Source organism: Oryzias latipes, chromosome 9, assembly GCF_053564925.1.
Source record: "Oryzias latipes strain Hd-rR chromosome 9, Olatipes_Hd-rR_3.1".
NCBI classification, from domain to species: domain Eukaryota; kingdom Metazoa; phylum Chordata; class Actinopteri; order Beloniformes; family Adrianichthyidae; genus Oryzias; species Oryzias latipes.
In genome coordinates, this window is record NC_136245.1 from 22,594,194 (window position 1) to 22,617,109 (window position 22,916).

At 37.7% G+C, this 22,916-nt stretch overlaps 1 protein-coding gene across 3 annotated transcripts in view; it reads left to right on the plus strand.

The window, feature by feature from the left end:
- osbp2b (oxysterol binding protein 2b) overlaps window positions 1-22,916 on the plus strand; it is a 37,767-nt gene that overhangs the window by 11,597 nt on the left and 3,254 nt on the right. For 2 of the 3 annotated variants that reach the window (XM_020705925.2, XM_020705926.3), the window contains exons 3-14: window positions 11,038-11,288; window positions 15,984-16,182; window positions 16,753-16,873; window positions 17,326-17,392; window positions 17,629-17,781; window positions 17,864-18,109; window positions 18,253-18,373; window positions 19,503-19,606; window positions 20,625-20,720; window positions 21,333-21,517; window positions 21,605-21,825; window positions 22,511-22,528. In XM_020705925.2, the coding sequence (XP_020561584.1) occupies window positions 11,038-11,288; window positions 15,984-16,182; window positions 16,753-16,873; window positions 17,326-17,392; window positions 17,629-17,781; window positions 17,864-18,109; window positions 18,253-18,373; window positions 19,503-19,606; window positions 20,625-20,720; window positions 21,333-21,517; window positions 21,605-21,825; window positions 22,511-22,528 (1,782 nt within the window). The remainder of the gene's footprint in view (window positions 1-11,037; window positions 11,289-15,983; window positions 16,183-16,752; window positions 16,874-17,325; window positions 17,393-17,628; window positions 17,782-17,863; window positions 18,110-18,252; window positions 18,374-19,502; window positions 19,607-20,624; window positions 20,721-21,332; window positions 21,518-21,604; window positions 21,826-22,510; window positions 22,529-22,916) is intronic. The other variant, XM_011479142.3, reaches the window with a different exon arrangement.

Below are 22,916 nucleotides of genomic sequence, written 5' to 3' on the forward strand. Positions count from 1 at the left end.
AACATTCCTGCGCTAAACAAACTTATAATTTCTTGCTCGGGCTGTGTTGGGGACTGAATGTGTGTAAGAAGATGCTGAGGCTTAAACTGGAATACAACATTCTAGCTGTAATGTTTTACTGCTTATAGTAATATACTCAGAACAGAAGACCTAATGTGTTCTTTCCACAGCGTAGCAGTTTAATTATAAAATATTTTAAATATTAGTCTCTCCAATTATTTTTTAATCATTCTTTTGTGGTTCTTATTTTGTATTTTAAGTTTACCAGCACCTGCTCTTTTCACAGTGAGATGTTACCATGTTGGGTTTTCTGGCCTCACGAGAGAGTATTAAGAAATGACAGATGGTATGCTTATCATCTTCATTAATTAGTTCTACTGCGGCTGTTTACTGAATTGCTTGTGCCTGTTTGTCTTGGAAATTAACATCATGTATTGGCATGGGTCGATTTGTTAGATCAGCTTAGTCCCCACTGACAAGTGAAACAGGCAGTAATATTGGAGTTAGATTTGGTTTCTCAACAAAACACAGAAAATCAACACACTAAAAAAGATTATCTGTTACTATTCAAATAGTCAGATGATCAAAAGTGATGGTTTTAACTTTAATCTATGTGTTTTCTGATTGAAATTGTGATTTATTTATTTTTTGTTGTGAAATCCAACCTCATCTTTGGACACTGGAGTTACTGATGTAGATTTTGCTTCTTCTCTCATCCTTCTGCCCTTCCCTCCTAAATCTGTCCTTATTACATATTTTTCTCATGACCTTTTCCAACTTGCTGAAACTAATTAGATTTAAAGTCAGACTTTCATAATTTCCCAACTGTCTTAACATTTTCATCTGTTCTGTAATATATCTCTTTATATTTGATTTATAATAACTTCTTATGGTATTCTTATTTAAATAATTTTGTTTTTAGGTAGAGCTGCCAAATCATCCTTATTGTTTTATGACATTAAAAACATCTCCCACATACACTTGCTTTGAAAACTTGTGCTTTTACATACCAGTACTCCTACATTTTTTCAAATTAAATGCAATTTTAAATTGGATTTAGTTCATGAATCCACATTATTGGGACCACCTGTGATTTGAGTGCAGGTGTTGCTGCATTGTGTTTTTCTTAATATAATTTAGTCTATTAGGAGGTCTAATTTGTTTTAAATTGCACCATAAGTATTGAATACATATCCGACTGAGTTTCTGATTTATTGGTGTTGATTTCAGCAGCGCCTCCACTTGTGACATACTTAAAAGCTGCTCCCTGAGCAGATCTAACAATAAAACCAAGCAATGGGCTTGATTGATCTAAAAATAATCCTAATTATAAACAAATAAATGAGTAGAAATTAGCTTTGTAAGTTGTGTTGCCACATAACTTAGACTGTTATTTTCTGCTTTTCTTCAGCGTTGCGGCTTTTGCTTGTTCACTCTGGCTCCGGTCTGTGACGGCTGAGATGCTGCAGGGAACCTGGACTCATTATTAAGCTTGTGTCCAAGTCAGCACACATTTTTCTGTCACGTGTGTTATTATTTTTCTGCATCGTCAGCATGAAGTCACCAAAGTAGAAAAGTCATTAAAAATACTATTAATAGAATACTACTAAAATCCAAATTATTTCAAAGTTTTTTCTTTACATTTTTATTTTTTATTTTTTTTTCAAATAAGAAGAACAGGGGTCTGTTTCATTTTAATCCTTTTTCTGATTTGTGAGCTATGACCTTTTCTTCTACTTTGTTGAAGTGAACCACTTTCCTCTGAACAAGTACAATTTACTTTACCAGCAAGAAAATAAAAGTGTGTTTGTTAGTAGATTTGCTTGTTCCCTAAATGTAAACTTCACAGAAAAATGTTCACTATTTTATGTTAAAAGACTTTCATCAAAAGCAACTGATGAAGTTTGTCATGGTCACACTCACTAACTTATTGCATCCATGACTCTAAATAGAGGCTAAATAAAAAGTATGTGATATTAAAGGGGACCATCACATTTAAGTCATTCGGCCAATAATTTTTTAATAAAGAGCTTTCCAACAGTTTATTTTAACACGAATACTACATTCTGAAATTGTTCTTTTTATAAGCTTTAGTCTGATCAGAGCTGGAGGAGTTGCAGCTTAATTTCATTCTGTTTGACTTGTATAAATAGAAGGATGTTACATCACGGTCTGTTAGTGTTTAACTGTGACTTAAATCTTTTTTTTTTTTTTTTACACAAAAGTGTGTATTTTTTTGCCTTCTTGTAGAGAAAAAGAGAAATTATAAGAACTTAGCATTTCCACGACAAGGACGAAAACTCTTTTTTACTTTAGGCTTTTGCATATAAATTCAAGTGTAAAGCAAACAGTTCTTACTTAAAGAACCAACTTCTGGCGTGCAAAGATCCCACCAGGGCTTTTAATGTCATTGATGTCTACATGCATGTAAGGATGAGTGATTCCTCACTGGGCATCAGCTGTGGTTTCCAGATGCTGCATGGGGCTTTCATGTGAAGTGTCTGTTTGACATTACTAAATCAGCAGTTTGATGCACAGTCATGTTAGCCAAGTCAGGCTGATGGCAAAAGCAATTACTCTTTACTCTAGCAATTGTGGTTAATTAAACTTAATTAAATATTGAGGATCCTTCAAGTCTATTGAATTAGCTGCTTGTTATCAACTCAGGATGTCGTGCGTTAGGACATCTAATTGCAGCTTTGTGCTTCACTGAAATCATTTGGAGTATTTCTGGTTCTCACATGCATTTCTCCCTCAGTGACAGTCAGAGAGCACTTTATTTGAGCTTCATCTACTAAATATCTCTGACTGTGCTTGTATTTAATCTAGAAAACGAAGAAAACTGCATCGTGAGATTCCACTCTTTTTTTTTTTAACTGTTAAAATCTAAAAAAAACGAGAACAATGAAGGTCAAGTCTAAAGTTAATTGTGGTTTCATGCTGCATTGCTTTCAAGAACAAGCCTAAAGACATTTAAGAAACATCGTTTATTTACAGTTCAACAACCTTTCCTCATCAGCACTTTTGATTCGGCTTACATGCCGCCCTCAGCAGCCGGTCCCCAGCTTTTTTCAGACCTCCTGTTATTCCCACACTCTTCTGCAACCAAACTGTTGTGACTGGCATGCATTTTAATGCAAGTGTGGCATTTATAATCATGTAAATGAGGCATTGCTGAGTTGTGGAAGACTATGTTTTAGATAGAAATGTTTATTAACTCGAGAAAAATTAGGATGCAACACTGAGCTTACAGTCTTAAGCAAAATAAAAAATATTAACAGCAAAGCTGTTAATAATGGAATTTCACTCATGTTTGCATGTTTAATGACATTATTTTAATATTTAGCTCAGAGGAGAAGACATAATATGTACAGTACTGATCTTGTGTGAGTTGATTACTGGCTGCTGAGTCCAGTTTTCTTTCTGCTTCACTCCTTCCACTCCCTCCCTCCTTACATCCTGCACTGCACTGGGAGAAACAGGAGAATTGTAAATGTGGCCCGGTTTTTGATTCTACGCATTCAAATAGTTTGGGTTTGTGCAGTGCAGGACATGGTGGACAAGCTAGGCAGTCCAAGACAGAGATTACAAGGTGCGCCTGCATTGAACTTAAAACATTTTTGTGTGTGTAAGTAGGCCTCCGTTTGTTTGCATGCTGCAACATTGCGAAGGGTAAATCCGTTTTTCAGAGGCGGCCCCAGCGACAGTGTTGTGTCTGTGGAAGCGAGGACTTAGATCAGGCCCGCAAAGAGTCAGATGAAGGGCAGGAGATGCTGGGAGCCAGGGATGGCCCACTCGCTCTGCACCTCGGGCTGCTTGAGTAAACTCAACCAGGGTCAGTACAGTTACAGATGAATTGCATCACAGGAGCATGAAGCTGTCCCACTCCTGTCCATCCACCCAAAGGCAGCTTTTCCTCTGCAATCTTTTTTTTTTTTCCTTTTCCCCTAAATTGTCAATCCCCCATGCAGCGTGGGCATCTGTCACCACTGATGCTTGCATCCTGTGGCATGTCTCAGAAATCCATTTCCTCACCTTGTAAAGAGAGCAGGATGCCCCTCTTCTCCCCTGCTATGCATGCTCTTCCACCTTACAGTTTGCTTTCGTTTCTTTTCCCTCCAGCTCTGCTCTGTGCTCCTCATCTGTCTTAAATTTGCATATAGACAAATCACAGTCTGCACGGCAGTGTTAGCATCTGCAAAAGCATGGATCAGAAACTCTGAAATGGGATTTTCTGTGAATTGTAGAGTTCAAACTTGTTCTTATTATTTTTGAAGGAGGAACACTGTTCTGATCCTGAGGATCACACACTCAGCCAGTTACACTGTCACAGAGATAAGGGATATTACTTGCTACAAATCATTACTTTATTACTTCTCATGGCAATTATGGTAACACCCTGTTTATTTACTGAGAAGTTGTATTTCAACTCGCGGAGCATCAATGGAAATGAAAATAAGGTTTTTCTTCAGCTGTATAGTGTGCATAGTTTATCATAGCCTTTTCAGGCTGAGGCACATTTTCCTTCAGTGCAAGATAATAAATACCTTAAGTGTTGATGTGAAATTAGTATTTCAAATGCGTACTGTATTATTAAACATCTTTTACTAAATAAATTAAACAGATTTCTGAGCTTACTTAAGGAGTTTATCTAACATCATCCTTCAAATTGTAATTATTTTTAAAAGAAAGTTAACATTACTGTATATTTTTATTTAATTGATATTAAAGCACAAAAAAACTAACAGACAGCTCATTACTACTCAGAAATTAGTTGTCTTTTTTACATCTTCCTACTTTTTATGGATATTAGTATTGATCCTGTAAGCCAGAGGAAGTCCTTTGTTACCGGACAAAGACACGTTGAATTCCTCTGTAGAAAATAATTGCTGTGCTGGCATTTTTTATTGTAAAAAGTAAGAATACACCACAGTTAGCCCCGTTTTGGAATTGTCATGCAGGCCTTCATGAACATTTCCACCTGTAAGTCTCAACAGTATTTGGAGCCTGGCCACCAGATGAAGGTATTTAGACATTTCAAAAACTGACAAATTTCTATTTGCAGCACTTTTAAAGCAGCAGTTCAACGCTCAATTTGGGATTGTTTCTTTGTTGAAGGTCCGTGTTTAAAACTATGAGTCCAGAACTCTGCATTTATGCCAAACGCAGATAATATAAACATGTTGAAATTGCCATATAATTTTGGTTTTATTTTTACATTATTTGCTAAATAAGTATTTTTTCGTGCTCAAATATTATTAGAGCTGCAGTGGACAATAAATATGAGCAGACTTAAACTTCCAACACAGACATTTCTCTTCTTTATGTAGTCGACCATTTTCTAAACACAAGCCAGTTGTCTCTTTGAGGAGACCCTCACTTCACTCACCATGAAATGACTGTTCCAGTATAAACAATAGAACTTTATGGTAGGAAATGTCTGTACTGCTGTTTATTGTAACTGTCCCTCTAATCGGATGTCGTCCTCTGATATTTCACACACAGGTTAAACGTTCTTGACAGTCGTATCATTGAAACGAGGCAGTTTCAGTGCTTATCACCACTGAACATGCCAGGCGTGTATATAAATCAGTTGATATGTTTAGATGTTTTCTGAATCTTTAGAGACGCAGCTAAATTGTACATTTGAGAAGAGAGTTGTCTTTTGTCACATTTGTGTGCCTGCTGTGCAGGAGCTGATGTCTTTGTCATAAGCAAAGGGAAGTCATGCAGTTTAAAGAATAAAACCATTCTGAACATGGAAAAGGGATTTCATTCCAGACACAACCCTCACATTCCAGAGAAAATAGGGGCCTAACTTGTTCAGTAATGATGTAGAAGTGATGCTATAAATCTTCAAAAGGCTACAGCCTTTTTGTCGGAAAAGATTAATTCCCCAAAATTAAACATTTGTGCCCATTGCTGTTGTTTTCTGTTAGTCTTTTCCTTCCTTTGCTCCCTCTAACAGCACACAGTTTAATAATGCTCCCAGGGATGTGCTGCAGAGCTTTTGGGATGTGATGAGTTGCCCTGCACATTTTCTCATTTGCTGGTGAATAGCTGACTGCAACATTACAGGATGACCCGCTGTCTCCTTCGTTTGTCTCTCTGTGATATATCTCAGGGGAGGACTAGAGCCGGTTAGCAATTACCAATCAGAATTACACTCCTATTCCTTAGCATGCTTCCTCTCTTGTCATCTCATCTGTTCTCTATTCTGTGTCATATTTATCCCTTTCCACTCACAGTCTTTCCAAAGCACATCTTAAACACGATTTCTTTAGTAATATATACTGCATAGTTTATGCTAAAATCCCACAGATCTTTCTTTTTAATGAGCATTCTAAACACAAACCACAGCCAGAGCATTTTGTTGAGTTTTGGAGTGACCTCTGGTATGTTCTGTTTATCCTTTAGCAAGATTATGACCCACATTTAAAAAAGAACCACCCTTGAGAAGAGAGACAAAGGAAAGCAAGCAATGAGAGCACAGTTTCCAGTTTTAAACCACATCAAGCTGGCTGGGGATAAATTGAATAACAACTGAAAGCAAAGAAAAGAGACTCGTTCCAACCCTTCATAACAGAAATCACCTGCTTTTGCTTAGATCTTGGTAACATCCAAACTCAACCATCATATAGTGCACTTAACTTCAGAAAGAAATTCCCTTTGTATCCTTCCTATTAATTAATTGATCAAATTAATAATTAAAATACATTTTGTGTAAAAATTCTGCCAACTTAATTAGTGAAAAACCTCTCATACAGTGAAAGGCTGCGTAGTTGTGAACTCAACCCGTGCACAGTCAAAGCTTAACCAGGTTAGACTTCTGGCTGGGATCTAGTCTGTGAAATCACACTTTCCAATTGATATGATTTCATGTCTAAAAGACAGTTTAAAGAGCTTCAATTAGTAATACGTTTTTAAAATACCCAAACGTTTACAGCTAGGTTTTTAAATGAGATCTTAGAAATATGAGATCATTTGAATCCGAAATATGTTGGTCAGCACAGAGAAGATTAGCATCTCCCTCATATTTGATTAGTCTATATTGCCAGGAGGGCTGAACAGTGGCGCAGTGGTTAGCGCTCTCGCCTCACTGCTAGAAGGCCCTGGTTCGAATTCCGGCTGGGACCTTTCTGTTTGTGAAGTTTGGATGTTCTCCCTGGGTTTTCTCCGGGCACTCTGGCTTCCTCCCACAGTCCAAAAACATGCTTCATAGGTTTATTGGTAGTTAGGTGTCCTTAGGTGTGTGTGTGTGTGTGTGTGTGAGGGAGTGAACTTGTCCAGGGTGTTCTCCACCTTGATGGATGGATATAATTGTCACTATTTGGGAGTTTGTATATATATTACCTGCTGGTTTTCTAACATCTAAAGCTGAAATTTTTAATCACACATTTTATTCATAATCAAATTCTGTATTAATAACATGCAATTTAGTTTACTTGCTAAAAAAAACCCTAATTTCATTAGTGTCAAGATGCTCTTACAACATGTACTCTAGTTGTTTTGATCTGCCTTTTTTCGGTTGGAATGCCTAAAACATTTGAATCCATCTCATGTTTGTTTTACTATATTTTTCCAGTGTATTACTTTTTAAACACTATCTTATCACTTGAGGTTGTAAATGACTATGAAATGTGAATAAAAAATTAGAAAGACGGTCAAACAATCACTTTTAAAAACAATGAAAAAAATGATTGTCATATTCAGAAAATGAATTAACATAACATTTTTTAAAGTGGCAGGCTTTCTTAGAGCTGATCCCTAACAATTTATCAGTCCACTGCAGTTGGGTTAGGATGTGTCCTCTCAAGCAGCACATAACTATGCTTTGTTTTAGATGCAGCTTTGCACAGTTAATACTACACGAGCATGCAAAACTTGGTAGGCAGCTTTCATGCACAGACAGACTCTTCAGAGATCAGATAAGCATTTAAACTACTAAACCTTTAATTAACTGTTAGGGATAGTATCAATGTAGAGCTCAATTTGTTCAAATAATGCTCCAAGCATTGTTTAAACACACTACCCTGAGGTCTGTTTTTGTCCACAGGCCCATGAAGCTGACTTCATTCTTCACGCCACATTTAATAACATCTCCCTGCTGAGTACAACTTGAAAACTTTATTCTTTTAAAACAGTTTCTCCAAAAAAAATCTAGGCATTTGTGTCTGATCTAATTGTTGCTGAGGTGAGTTTAGCTCTGAACCAGAGGGGCCACACATCTTTCCAGTGTGCTCGTCGACTCGTGCTAGTCCTTCTGAAACAGGGTGACATCTTGTCAGCTGAAGCTCTGGCTTTACTGGTGTGACAGCCAGTCTTCAGGGACCAGCAAGGAGATGAGACCTGACAGTGAAGCAGCAGACTACGGCTCACCCAATTACATTCTCCCTCTGATTTCTCTCTTTTTCTCAACCCCTAAATGTCGAGGTTAACTCAAAGATGGATGTATGGAACAGCTGAGAAGCAAATGATTTTCTGTATACAGAATATGCCAGGTTATTTTTTTGGTATTCTTTTTGTTTTGTGTGCCCTATCTGCTACTGAAGTTTGACGAACAGAGGGCACTGGTAGACAAAAGGACTTGGAATTGTGTGGGTGATCATGGGTGGGGTTTGCCCTTGAGGCATGACTGGCCTGGTAATGGGCTCCTGGCCTTGTCTCTAGGTGTGGATTGTATTTTGAGATACCCTTCTCCTTGGTCTGTTGCTGTGAAGGAGCTGGTTGGAGACGTGAGCAGGGAGATAAGCATGAATGCAAGAAATGGTTTTAACATAAAACTAACTTTTAATTTGAGGTATAAGAATTATCCTTCTAATAAAATGTTTACATTATTAATTTTTTCTTTTGTCCTCAATAATTTGCTTAACGTTTTATCAAACTAATAACTGGAAGAAACTCTACAGAGGGGAGTCCTAATGCTTTGAAAGAAACTTCTGGAGCCTGGTTCGATTTGCAGGTTTTCAAAACCCAAACCCAAATGTTGCTTTCTCGCTGGACATAGATGTTTTTGCTTTAGTCACGTCATCGGTGCTTTTAGTTTGGTTATCTGTTTCTCCTCATGTTGTTGACTTTTTTTATTTGTTGACCTCAAATAAAAAAATATTACATTAATTCATAAAGACTGTAAGCTATTGTATTATGAGGCATATTATTCTCCTTTCTTAGCAAGGGGAACTACAGAATTAGTCAGCTGTTTAGGTTATATTCATGTGTTTGCAGTAGAACCACTGAAAAAGCATCATTTCCTCTTTTTCCTTTAAACTAACATGCTTTTGTTTTAAATGTAGCTATGGGATATTACTTCAGAAGTTCAGCTCACTTCTTTTTCTGCCTGCTTCATTGCAAACCTTCAAAAGTCTGCTTTATTTTATCTGCTTTATCTGCTTTTTCCTTCTGATGTTCAACATAATTTGATTGTTTTTCTTTTCTTGGATGTTGTTGCTGAAGGGCTTTTTCACTGACCTTTTGCTAGTGAGCTCCATTCTGCCTGTACTTCATTAATGAACTTTGGATAACTGTGTGTGAAAATGGCTGCCCAGGAAAGCCAGCATGGTGAGAGCTTTTCCTTTTTCTCCTCCTTTTTTCTAAGATGAACACTACAAACAAAAAGACCCTGCAATTTTCTGCAATTTTTACTCGACTTCAATATTATTTGGGTCCAATATTAATGTTTTTTTTAATTATTATGACAATTGTTACTAATAGGTAATAAGTCGAAGTACTAATGCTTTCAATTTCTAAGGAAGTACCGACAATAATATGCAGATTAAATAAGGTTAATCTATTTTTAAGCGTTATGTAACCACGGTCCTCATTTTAATATTATTACTCTAATTCTGTGGTTAAGTTCCAAAGAAAACTAATGCTTTGCAGATTTATTCTAAATGTCAGTTTTTATTCTAACCAAAAATGATGTGAGGTGATCTTAAATGGATTCTGTAGTTATTACATAGGTATACATAACTACCTGCAGTGGAATCATAAAGAATCATTTGTAGAAAACTTCTAATGCTATTAGGGAGCAGGAGTGAAAGGCAAATGTATTATCAACCAACATTGGTGCCAATTACTATTTAAAATGTTTTCAATTATTGAGTATTTGATAAAGATTATTTACTTTTTAAAAACAAAATTACTACTCATTCTGTGTTGGCTTTTAGCAGATCCTCTGAATGGTTTAATAGTTATGGAAAACCCAAAGTGCATCAGCAATACTGTGTTTTTGTTCCCTATAATGTTGAGCATCCGTTGGCTAAAAGATTGTAAACCCAGGAGTGTGTTTACACTCCTGGGTTTACAATCCAAACTCCGACAAACTCCGACAAACTCCTGTTTGTCGGAGTTTGGATGCTTCAAAGGACGAAGACTTTGTCAAACTTGAACCCGCCGTCCCACAGGCGGATGGATATTCATGTCATGGTTGCCTGCTGTAAAAGGACAAGGATGATGGCGTCTCTTGTTGTTAGGTCACAGCCAGCTGCTGTGCTCTCAGGAGAAAGTATTACTGTAATGCTGCTTCTCTTCCAAAACTCTCTTTTATCTGCTGCATAACAGGCATTTTTAATGAAAGAACAAAAGAAAAAAAACCCAATGTGCTGTTCTTTCCAAACATGCCAAGGTTATGAGGATGGAGTATAGTTAGGGGAAAATTCCCTCATTCCTCAAATGCCTAACCAGGACATTTACAAGGTTATTTTTGAATGTTATATCATCACTTTTTCTATTTTATGCCCTCATATATTTCCTTTCTCCTTCTCAACATTCCGTTTCTAATGATATTGATGTTTCTTCTTGTATCAGGCTTTACCAGCTGTTGAAATTTCACTCCCCATCTATGACCTTTAGGGTTTTATAGCTTTTGATTATGACTATGTGTCCACAAAGAGGACATTGGTTTATGATGTCCTTTCGATTTAATCTCAGTCATATAGATTTATGGTATAGAATTTAATCACCAGAGATGGAGATCTTCTTCTTTCTCCTGTCTCTATGATTCATTTTAACCTTCTTTGCGGGGCTCTCCTCTTCTAGATGACTCAGGAGACGAGGAGCCCACATCCCAGTCGGACCGCAGTGAGCTACAGGGTACGCTAAAGTTACTTGTCAGCAAGCTTGATGACCTCAGCACATGTAATGACCTCATCGCCAAGCATGGAGCAGCCCTGCAACGTTCCCTGACTGAACTTGAAGGCCTCAAAGTCACCATTGAAGGTGGAGAAAAGATCAAGGCTGTCAACGAGCGAGCCACCCTCTTCCGCATCACTTCCAATGCAATGATCAATGTAAGTGTCCATTACGTTGCAGTTCAATCGTGGCTAGAAAGAAATGTGGGACTGGCATCCTTTGATGATGACTTTTTAAAAATGAATGCTTAACATCTTGTTTTTTTTAACTGTGGCTTTACACATGTTTCACATCGGTGGGTTTTAACACGCTTTTCACAGGGTGGGCTTCTTTTAAAGGTGGTGTGACGGAGAAACCACATAAGAAATACTAAGGTTGGTTGGCAATAAAATACAAGCTGGATTACTTTTTTCTGATCTAAGCCTGTAAGGTAACAGTAACCTACAAATGTAAACAAGCTCACTGATGATAAATGCTAAGGCAGGGGTGGGCAAACTTTTTGACACGTGAGCCACAAACTGTTTCAAAAATTGACAGAAAGGCCAGACCAGGAGTTGATGTGTGGCTTGTCTTTGTAATCCACCTCATAAGACAGGGGTGTCAAACTCATTTTCACTGAGGGCCACATCAGCATAGTGGTTGTCCTCAAAGGGCCAGATATAACTTATACATGTAACTAAATGTAATGAAAATAAATGTAACTACTCCTTAATGTTAAATTACTCATTTATCTATTTATTATAACTTTTTAAAATTACAATTACAGTTGAAAACATATGTTTGCTTGTTACTCTAGCATACATCCTTTTACATTTGATTCTGTCAGGTTAGGTTATATGGATAGTGTTAAAGTTCTAACACTATCCATTGACATATTTCAAGTCTGATTACCCCTAGATATAAATAAATACACACCAATTTTTATTATTACTTAAAAGCTTTTATGCTCTCGCGGGCCACATGAAAGGACATGGAGGGCTGCATTTGGCCCCCGGGCCTTGAGTTTGACACATGTGTTATAAGAGAATGAAATAACAGAATCTGGAAGAAAAAAATGATTTAATTTAGAATGAAAATTGCAATATGTAATTTAAAACAGAATATTTTGGAGTTTTTATTTCAAAACTGTGACTTTTGTTGTCATTTTAGTGCTAATGATACGAATGGGCTCATGATCTTGAGCAGCAAACTGCTGCATTCATGTGGTCTTGGTATGATTGGCAAAATGACTGTCCGGTTCTGAAAACACACATGAACGTTAAAAAAAACCAACAAATTTTCCAACACAATATGAATGCAGAGTAACTTTCTGCGCCTCAGTAAAGGTCGATGTATTTGCACCATCTATGAGGACACACCAGAATTACAGGGGAAAAAAAACATTATTAAGGATTATAGGTATAATTTATTACAGTTTGGTGGGCCAGATTAAATAGTTTATGGGGCCGCATAAGGCCCTGAACCGTAGTTTGCACACCCCTGTTCTAACATGTGCTACATCATTTTTTGTATTTTAGTAATAAATTGCTTTAGACATCTAACTAGAGTATATTCCTTGAAACAGAGTTCTTTTGTTTGTTGGACCTTATTTATAATGACTTGACATGTCAGGCATGACTATATTAACTGATGCAAAAATCAGATATTTAACTAGTCTACTATAACAATGAAAACAATGGTGAATTCTATGTTGGCACCACCACAACGTATCATATTCAATTGAAAATGTAATGAATTTAAGTAATTTATAATTTAATATTTTCCCTTTGAAGCATTAATATGAAATTTAAAAATGATTATATATTCTTAACAAGACGCCCTATGGTAGACAGGCTATACTGTTCTGCGTTTGCTACGGAGAGTTCAGTCGTGTTGAGGTTCTGAAGAAGTGATACTGAATATGATCTTGGGTGGGGGTGACAAAAATAGCTGCTGTTCCCCCCTCCTCTAAGACCCTCAGCCCTTTAGGCTGTCAGGATATGCTGGGCCCTTTTGGACTACATTAGGACAGACAGCTTTGACTGAAACAAGACAATCATTAAAGGTTAGTTGCTCTTTCTGTGTATTGGGAGATAGCTTTAGCTGTAATTAATATTAGGCTAATTCTTTCTACATCTGGAATATTTCTTTTAACCAATGGATACTTACAGTAAAGTTATTTAGAAGGATTTTTGAATAAATATGGCTAAAATAACATCTTTGGCATTTTCCTTCAATGCATACATTAGTGTATAGACATAAATACTAATAAATACTGCACTCAACTCTTGTCTACTTGAAGCACAAATGAGAGCCATGTGCTGTTTTATCACTAATGTGTTTGAAACAGCTGTTTTCCTTTTTTATTTCTGTTCTTGTGCTTTAATTAATGAATGCACTTTTGATTTATTAAGGCAAAGCTTGTAATCTATCTCTAGTACATTGCAGACACGAAGATAGCAGAGCTTTTACCAAATCTCTAAAAAAAACTTTTTGTTATGTTTTTCAAAATAGTTTTGTATGTTTTTGAAAGAGATTTTTGCCTTGGACATTCAGCTACTGTTGTGATTTTATTGTGTTTATTAGTTGGTGAAACGTTTTCCAAAGTGCACTCACAGGTAGCTACAGATTCAAAGAGTCTAGAACAAATCTCACAAGCCATGTAGTTAAACAGATTTGAAATCAAGGACAAAGGTTTGAACTTGATATTTTCTTTAATCATTATGAATTGATTCATTAAAATGATAATTTTCTGACAAAACTCTGGGAAATTCCTGCTTTGATCAAAAGATTAGAATAAAAGTGTAACACAACGGTCAACCGTGTTCATATACATGAGATGTATGTTATAAACCTCAGTGTGTGGCCAGCCATGTCCCCCACTGGCGACTTGCTGCAGGTTAGTTACACGTTTGAGTCAAAGTTTCATAAGAGGAAGCAGTCCCTGTGGATCTCTTGACTTACAGACTGCTCTGTTGTCACTATAAGCTGATCCAGCAATAATCCTCTGCTGTGTTGAAAATTAAATTACAGTGGTAGGCTATGTCTGCGAAATTTTGACACACCAAGTACATGTTCATGTGAAAAAACAAAACTTAAACCCAACCAGTAACAATCGGGTTTTGATTAAATCCTTTTGTAGAGGACTTCAGTGGTCTATTGCAATAAGAACCCTGTGTTGCTTCTTTTTTGCTGGATAACATGTTTTTGATGTGTAAGAAGCGTGCGGTTAAAGAGAAGACATGGCTGCTTTCTCCAGGTCTTTTACTCTGAGCCATTCACTGCTCATCTGACTTCTCAGGTGGCAGGTTTTCTATTTGCAGCTGGCATACATTTACAAAGCCTCCATTTTAGGCAAATACGGTTTAAACACTTGAAAGAAAAATCAATTCTATGCTAAATACGTTTATTTTTCATCAATAACTTAAGTTTCCCATCACCTTTTCACTTGCTGTGTAAGCTTTATGTTCATGGTCTTCCTGACACGTGCAGTCTTGGAAAGTCAGCACTAAAAAAAGTGGAACTTACTCACATATATACGTATTCTACATGGGTTTTCTGGGTTTCATATCACTGCTGGTTGTGAGGAAGTGGCTCACAACGTCACACAAACTTGTGACTTTAAAGGAGTCTTGGACATTGGTTTTAAAGAGACTCTGAAAAAACTGCTGGTGGTGGATGGTTTCCTGCCTGGTAAGAAACATGTCTCTTTACGTCTGTCATAAATGGTAAAGGTTTTAAAATACATCATTATTTGTAATATTGCAGCTTTAAAACTAAATATTTCACTGAACAAGAATGTGGCTTTTTTGATTTAACAAATAACCAAATGTTGCAACTGCACAGTTTTACAAAATTGATTACCTTTGTGCTCCAACATTACAAGAAATTCATTCTGAAACATTTTTTTATTTTATTTAGTTAGTTGGCTGGTAACATGTTAGTTGATAGGATTAAGCTAAATGATAAAATAACATTTAAAAGTTGGATGTCATAAAATATTTTTCTATATGTAGATAAACATTTTTTAAAAGGTATGAGCTGTAGCACAAAGTACCAAAACCCGAAACATGTATTTGGTCTATTAAGCTGTTTTTTATTGATAGTAATTTGTTAAAAAAAAATGAAAATGAAATCGCTAAAAGCATTATTGTTTTTCATTCTGCTAATCATCCCATTTATGTATTATTTTTCTGACATTAGCAACAGGTTTTATAAACTAAACATTTTTTATAGATCCCCAACTCTGGTACCAAATTGCTTTGAGGCATCTCATCCGATTCTGTGTTTTAGTTTTTTTGTCATTCACAAACTCCTGTTTCCTTCCCAGTAAGATTGCAGAGTCTATCATAAGAACCTAAAGGAGAGGAGAAGTCAGCTGAGACGGGTTATTAAAGTTCAGTGCCATTTGTGCGAACAATGAGCGAAACTTTGTCAGACTCACAATGTGGTGCAGAAAAAGTGCTGACATGCGATCTACATCTGATCTGAAGTAACCTTTTAGTCTGAGCAGCAAAAATCTAATTAGAAAAGCAACAACGCCCTCTTTTGACCCGCATGAGGTGAGATTTTCATTGTGTGCAGTTTGTTGAGACCCGACACACACTACTGTGTGTTAAATGCACACATGCTATTCAAGTCTTAAGGATTGTTTCAATAGGATCTCCGTCTGCAGTCATGTGTACTAACCTTAATTCTTTAAAGAAGTCTGACAAATTTTAAATGTTATAATATTCTTTTTATTAATTATTTTATTTTACAAAGCTCAATGGAGATTTTTTTTATTACAACAATAATTGAGTGTATTAGTTCATCTTTGCTTAGAATAAAGCTTTCATTGCTCATCTTCTGGTTGAACATGTGTGTTTCCAAAGGCATGTCGAGACTTCTTGGACCTAGCTGAGACTCACAGCAGGAGATGGCAGCGTGCACTCCAGTATGAGAGAGAGCAGCGTACCCACTTAGAGGAAACCATTGAGCAGCTTGCCAAACAACATAACAGCCTGGAGCGGGCGTGGAGGGAAGCACCCACGCTTGCTTCAAGCTCACCCAGTGCCCCCACCACAAACAAGGGTGAGCCTGCTTAAACATTTTTAGACCTCTACTATCTTGACTGACTAAACATTCTGTGTTACCTAACTCAGCAGGGTCCCTTACAGACATACATTTTTTGATTTTGTTCTCTGTTTTGTCCTTTAAAAAAGAAATAACAGTCAATTTGACATTTAATGTGTTCAACTGATTTCAGGCTTTTATGATTTAAAGGATGCCTAATCATGTATTTATTTAAATATTTTGTTAAATGCCAAACAGAATGTTGAGTGGTTTTCCACTTGCAGGGGTGTGTTGCAAACTGGTATTTGAAGCTTTTAGGTAAAAGATAGTTCCCCCTCCTTGTTGGATCACTACACGTTATCATGTTTGTATATCAAAACTTGAGCAACACACACACATGAACTTGCGTCAATCGGGCCAGTTAACAAGCAGGAACACTGCCAACTTTACTAAGCTGATTATTGCTCGATTAATCCCACGGGTACATGATTATGGGCTCTGCTTCTCTGAATTCTGTGAAATATGAAGGCAGTTCTATAAAAAGGTTTCTCCAGTTTTGCCGGATGTGTTTGACTTTCTCCATTAAAGGAGGTGAAAGGTCAAACAAAGAAGAGGCGAGTGATGAAGATGAGGATACGGAGTACTTTGATGCCATGGAGGATTCCCCTGCATTCATCACAGTGACTGCCAGTGAGAGCAGCCAGCACAGGTCAGTCTGACGGGCAGAAACACCAGGTCCACGGAACTTCTTTTGAATTTGTGCTTGATAATGATTGATAGGTAAATACGGAAGCATAAAGCATAAATTGATCCAATAGTTGCTGAAGTGCTTGATCTGTGACAGTTTTTGGAAAAAAGAAATATTTCAAAGGTAAATTGGCATACATTCCTAAACTCTCTTTCCCCTTAGAGAACTTCATTCCTTCCAGCTGACCAGCGTTATTCGCTTTTCCTGTGCGTAGTTGCAATGCTGCAATAATTGATTAGTTTTTCCCTCATCCACAACACTAAGAGGGACTGCAGCTGTTAAATGGCGTTCAGCTCCAGCACCCAGCAGTGTTATTTCTTCTTTGCACTGTGATTTATGTCAATAAGCAGAGCCAGATGAAGTTTTTGACATTGTATGTTCCAAGCTGATTGCATAAATTGTGTCTCTCCCAGGCGATCTCAGAGTAACTTGAGTGGCGCGAGTGGAGGACAAGCCTATGAGTGGAACCAGGACGACAATGTGAGTGCCTTCTAACAAGTAGGAGTTACAGAACCAAAGTCCTTTTACAAAACTTTACAAAAATAAAACTTTAGGTTTTCTTTTTTTCCATTTTTGATTTCCAAAGATGTAACAGTTCATTTTATCCATGAAAATTAGATAAAAGTGAAAGATGTCACCTTTTTATCAGCAGCCCAATGCTCACAAACATCTATTTCTTCATTTTTTGGTTTTCATCACCATATTCTTTATACTAGATGTCTCCAAGCTGCAATGATGTATCAGGAAAGGAGCTGCAACCCCGCAGAGAGAGACGAACTCGTGTCCCAGACAAGCCCAATTACTCCTTGAACTTGTGGAGCATCATGAAGAACTGCATTGGCAAGGAGCTCTCCAAAATCCCAATGCCTGTAGGTCTATATGCTGTTTGCTCACAGCACAACATGGATATCTGTCTTACATTTTCTGAGCATAGATGTTGTTGGCCTGCAGGTAAACTTTAACGAGCCTTTGTCGATGCTGCAACGTCTCACTGAGGACTTGGAGTATCATGAACTCTTAGACAAGGCAGCCCGCTGTGAGTCTTCTTTGGAGCAGATGTGCCTGGTCGCTGCCTTTTCTGTCTCCTCCTACTCCACCACTGTCCATCGGACTGCCAAGCCCTTCAACCCCCTTCTGGGTGAGACCTATGAGCTCGATCGCCTGGAGGAGTTTGGCTACCGGTCACTGTGTGAGCAGGTATGGCTCAGCTGCAGGGAAAATGTGTTTTCACTTCCCCCAAAGTGCTCGCGAGTACTTGACTCCCAAATAAAGGTCAGATGGTGTTGGTCCAAACTAAATAATACTCCTAATGCATGTTTTTGCGTTTGTTTTAACCTCAGGTGAGCCATCACCCCCCTGCAGCTGCTCATCATGTGATTTCCCAAAGAGGCTGGACCTTGTGGCAGGAAATCACTATAGCCAGCAAGTTTCGGGGGAAATACCTCTCCATTATGCCTCTGGGTGAGAAACTCTTCTTCATCTGTGGAGTCATCAGAGTAGCTATACATTAGGGTATGATTTAAATTGTAGAATTTTGGAATAATGTTCTTTCACTGCCAGAGAATTTAAAAGATCAGTCTTAATATACTCACAACTTAAAAAGACAGACTCACCTTTCCATATTAATAGTGTCTCAATCGAGTCTTTTGTTTGATCTTATTTTCCACAATCACAATAGTCATTTATAGCTGACTTCTTCATGACTTCTTTTTTAGAGCTTGTAAAGTAAAGCTCTCCTGTCAGCTTTAACTGAGATCATTTTGTTCTAAAGGTCAAGTAAAAACTTTCATAGATCTATCACACTAATGAGCCCCTTACATAGTGTGTAGGGTTCAGGTGGGTTGAAAAACGAAAAATCCCCACAATGTGCCTGCATCTCACCTACTTCACTCTTACTTAGCCTTACGTGCTTAAATGTTAACCATGAGGTGTCACCCACAGCATGCCCATAGAAAAAAACATTTTTGCTCACCAAGCGCTCTCCGATCTTAAAATTTTATGCAGGCCGTTTTTGCTCACTGACAGCCTTTATCCACCCATAAGGGGCAGTTGTGACTATGGCTTAAGGTATTTACAGGCTATTATATACATATCTGATCTAAATGACGTTTGTGTAAATAGAAGCACAGACTGGGACTCAGAACAAGAAACGAAGACCCTCGAATAGCAGGCCACTGATCAGGATGGTTTTAGTACCACTTTAGTGACATACATAAATCTATAAGATGTAAAGGTATCATCATGTTGCCCTTTGAGGGTAAAGACCCACTGCTTCTGCCTAAAATAAATTAGTTAGTAAACTAGTTATTACACTAGTCAAGGAATGTATTAGTAGGATTCCTCTTGCTCCCAGATGTGGCTCCTAAGAGGGGCCTTGTAATAGAAAAGACTCCTGATTTATATTTGTTTATGTGAGTAGACCACTTTGCAAGTAGCCAACATGGCTGTTCACAGAGCATGGATGACATGTTTAATTGGCAAAAGCTAATCAATAACCATCATGTTTGCGTCAGCAGCTGCAGAATCATAACTAAGCAGATGTGACTGTTAATTTCATCCTTGATGATATCTTGTTTCCATGTGTCCTCAGGTACCATCCACCTGCAGTTTCACTCCAGTGGGAACCACTATGTGTGGAGGAAGGTCACCTCCACTGTGCACAACATCATTGTAGGAAAGTTATGGATTGATCAGGTCGGTTTATGAGAGCTTCTTCTTCACATTTACAAACTGGCCGTCCCTCCCTCGACCTTTCACTATAACCTATAAGTCAGTGGCTCATTCCATGTTGCAGAAATGTGTAGTACAGATGAGAAGAGCAGAGGGCGTGAAGAAAGGATTTAGACAGAAGCTACACAGCCTATGACCATGGAGCTCCTGGATCTCTGGGGATTTATCTTAGCCTTTCATCTCTAATAACCCCATAAAACAAAAGCCTCTTTTTTCTGTGCAATTTTCTTGTTACAGAGGGGGAAAGCACAGTGTGTGCATGTCTGCAGGAATGTCTGATTACTTTCCTATTTTCTCTTATGTTTTCTCATTTCCCTTGTTTCCACTCTTGTTTGTGACATTAGGCTACCTTCTGATAGCATATGACTAAAGGCAAAGATTTAAGAAGGGAATTTGTTAATTCTGAGTGTAAAAAAAGTCACAAATATCCCCAAAATTCCAGTAAATCCATATATTTTGTTCCTTCAATTTTCCTTCATCAGTTCAACATTTAAATCTCAGTCAAAATATGCAGAAAATAAGAACACAAACAAAACAGGATAGTCAAAATAATACAGATTTTTATTTAAAATACTCTTGTTCATAATGGCAGCTCAAGCAGTCTTGCTCAGTTTATCCATTTCAGCTCCTCCAGGAGGATAAATCTTTTCTAGGTCAGCCCTGACACCCCGCCTGTAGAAGTTCACATCCTCTGGTTCTGTTTCAATCATGTTCTTTCCATCAACACCCACATTCTGCTATGATACTTGAGCTCAAGGGTCCAAATCAATGGCGTATTCTAAATAAGGATTATTGCTCTAATGGTGTAGGGACCAAACAGCCCTAAGCAGCAGCAGCATTACTAAGCTGTTCTGGATGTGTGCATGATGAATCACACCTCCTGTATTTTAACAAAGTGCAGTTTAATACAATAGTTTTCACAGCTTTTTAAAACACAGTGAAAAGGAAATGACATGTTTCTGACATGTTTGTATTTGTGCAGTCAGGAGACATTGAGATTGTAAATCACAGGACCAAGGAGGCCTGCCAGCTCAAGTTCTCTCCTTACAGCTACTTCTCCAGGGATGTTCCTCGAAAGGTAAATACTTTCTTTTCCCTGCTTAGCTATTGCTTAATGTTGATATAACAACGTGGGACATGTGAATGTAATTTGCACAATGCTGCCTCCTGCTGGAAACGACCAGGAGGGTATGGAAAACAACAAGCTGCTCTTCTCAGATGGAGCAGATTAGTACCGTCTGTTGGATCAAACCCAGCTGCTGGGAAAAAAACCAACTGTCATCACAGAAGATCACACGTGAAAAAAGCACATCCAGAGTCGAATTCCATTTTTAAAAGTTTAAAAGTGAATTGATGTTAACCCCTTTGTGGGTGGATAATCCAAAAACCCTAAAGATTAGCAGAGTTTGAGAATGGGGTTAAAGCAACCCTTTTTCAAGGTTTTCATGAAGAAACCATATTTTTAATTTTTCTTAAGCACTCAGTTTTAGCCAAAGAACCAGTTTAAATAACAGGAAATACATTTTTAAGAACTAAGAACTCCAAGTTCTGCTGGCAGCTTTTGGTGTTATTTGGATTATTTATACTATATTTTATGCTATAGCTAAAGCTAGTGAGGAACAATTTTGTAAGAGCCTACATATAACACAATATTTTCTTATTTTGGGAATAAGAACTTTTCTCTTTCCAGGTGACGGGGGTTGTGGCAGACAGTTCAGGCCAGGCGCATTACATCCTCTCCGGCACGTGGGATGACAAAATGGAAAGCGCCAAAATCCTTCAAAGCAGTCGAGGGGGCAGCGGATCAGAAGGAAAGCAAAAGACTGTCTATCAAACTCTGTCCCCAAAATTGCTGTGGAAGAAATACCCTCTACCGTAAGGCCGCTCCCTCAACTTCAGATGACGGGAACTTAGTAAAAGTAAAAAATACCAAATCCTTCCTATTTCCTTGTGTTTCGCTAGAGAAAATGCGGAAAACATGTACTACTTCTCATCTCTGGCTCTGACCCTGAATGAGCCAGAAGAAGGAGTTGCAGTGACCGACAGCCGGCTGAGACCTGACCAGAGGCTGATGGAGGACGGAAGATGGGATGAAGCAAACGCTGAAAAGCAGAGGCTAGAAGAGAAACAAAGAGCTGTGAGGAGGAGGCGGGAAGCAGAGGCCTCCGAGGCTTTGGATGAAGGTGAGCAATCAAGAGTTAGAGGTGTAGCATTAACAGTGTTACAATGCTAAAAACACTGGGCTATAAATGATTAATAGTTTAAAATAAAAAGTAGATAATGTTTAAGTAATGTGACACTATGAGATCTGACCAAAAAAAGAAAAAAACTTGAAATAGTGATCAATAGGGGATAAATGTTAATGTGCTGCTCCTCTTTTAACCGTTTTTCTAATAACATTTTAAAATACTGTGATCTTTTTATAATTGAATGGATAAATGTAAAACTTCAAACACACGTGACAAAATATGCCAAAAATATTTTTTTAAAAAATTAAATTGTGCAGAAAGAAATGGGTTAAAATAAAGTTTGACACTTTAAAGAAGGAAGAAATATAATTCCCTCTCCAAATGTCATGATGAATTTTGAATTAAAAAAGCAATAACACAAATGCCCAAAACATGGCAGATGACATAATGATTACTGCCGTCTTTGTACATAATTTCTAACCATAAAAGCATTAGAGTTGAAGGGGGATCTATGATAAGGAAGATATTTGGAGGCTGACTCAAAACAAAGCAGATTTGAAATGAATCATGTATCACCTGCAGCTTTTCATCCTGGTAGTGTTTCTCTGTGTGATTTTCCAAGATTCTGTTCAATGTACCCATAATGTGTCTTTCTCTTCCTCCCTCTGTTGATGGTCAGAGTGTGAGTATGACTCTGGTGAGTGAGGGTTGCCCTGGACCCCTCTGTTGTGCATCGCACACTTAAACATACACACACACACACAAAACATCCTCTTGTGGTTTGTGTGCTCTGTCACTGTTTGGGATCTGCATGATGCTCCTCTCATGTTAACTTCTCCAAACAACAACAAGGCGGGAACGCTTTTTCCTGCTCACATGTGATATTTTCATTCAGAAACGGCCTCAGACACATTAGTGAGAAGCGTCAATAGTAAATGAATGAGCTATTTCTGCACTCAAGCCCTTCACTTTGATCTGAAATAGTAGTTTTTACAAGTGCTTTCAAAGTTTTAATTAATTCACATAAACTTTAAGGGAACATTAAATGGTCAACATAACACTATTACTAAAACAGAACTTTTTAA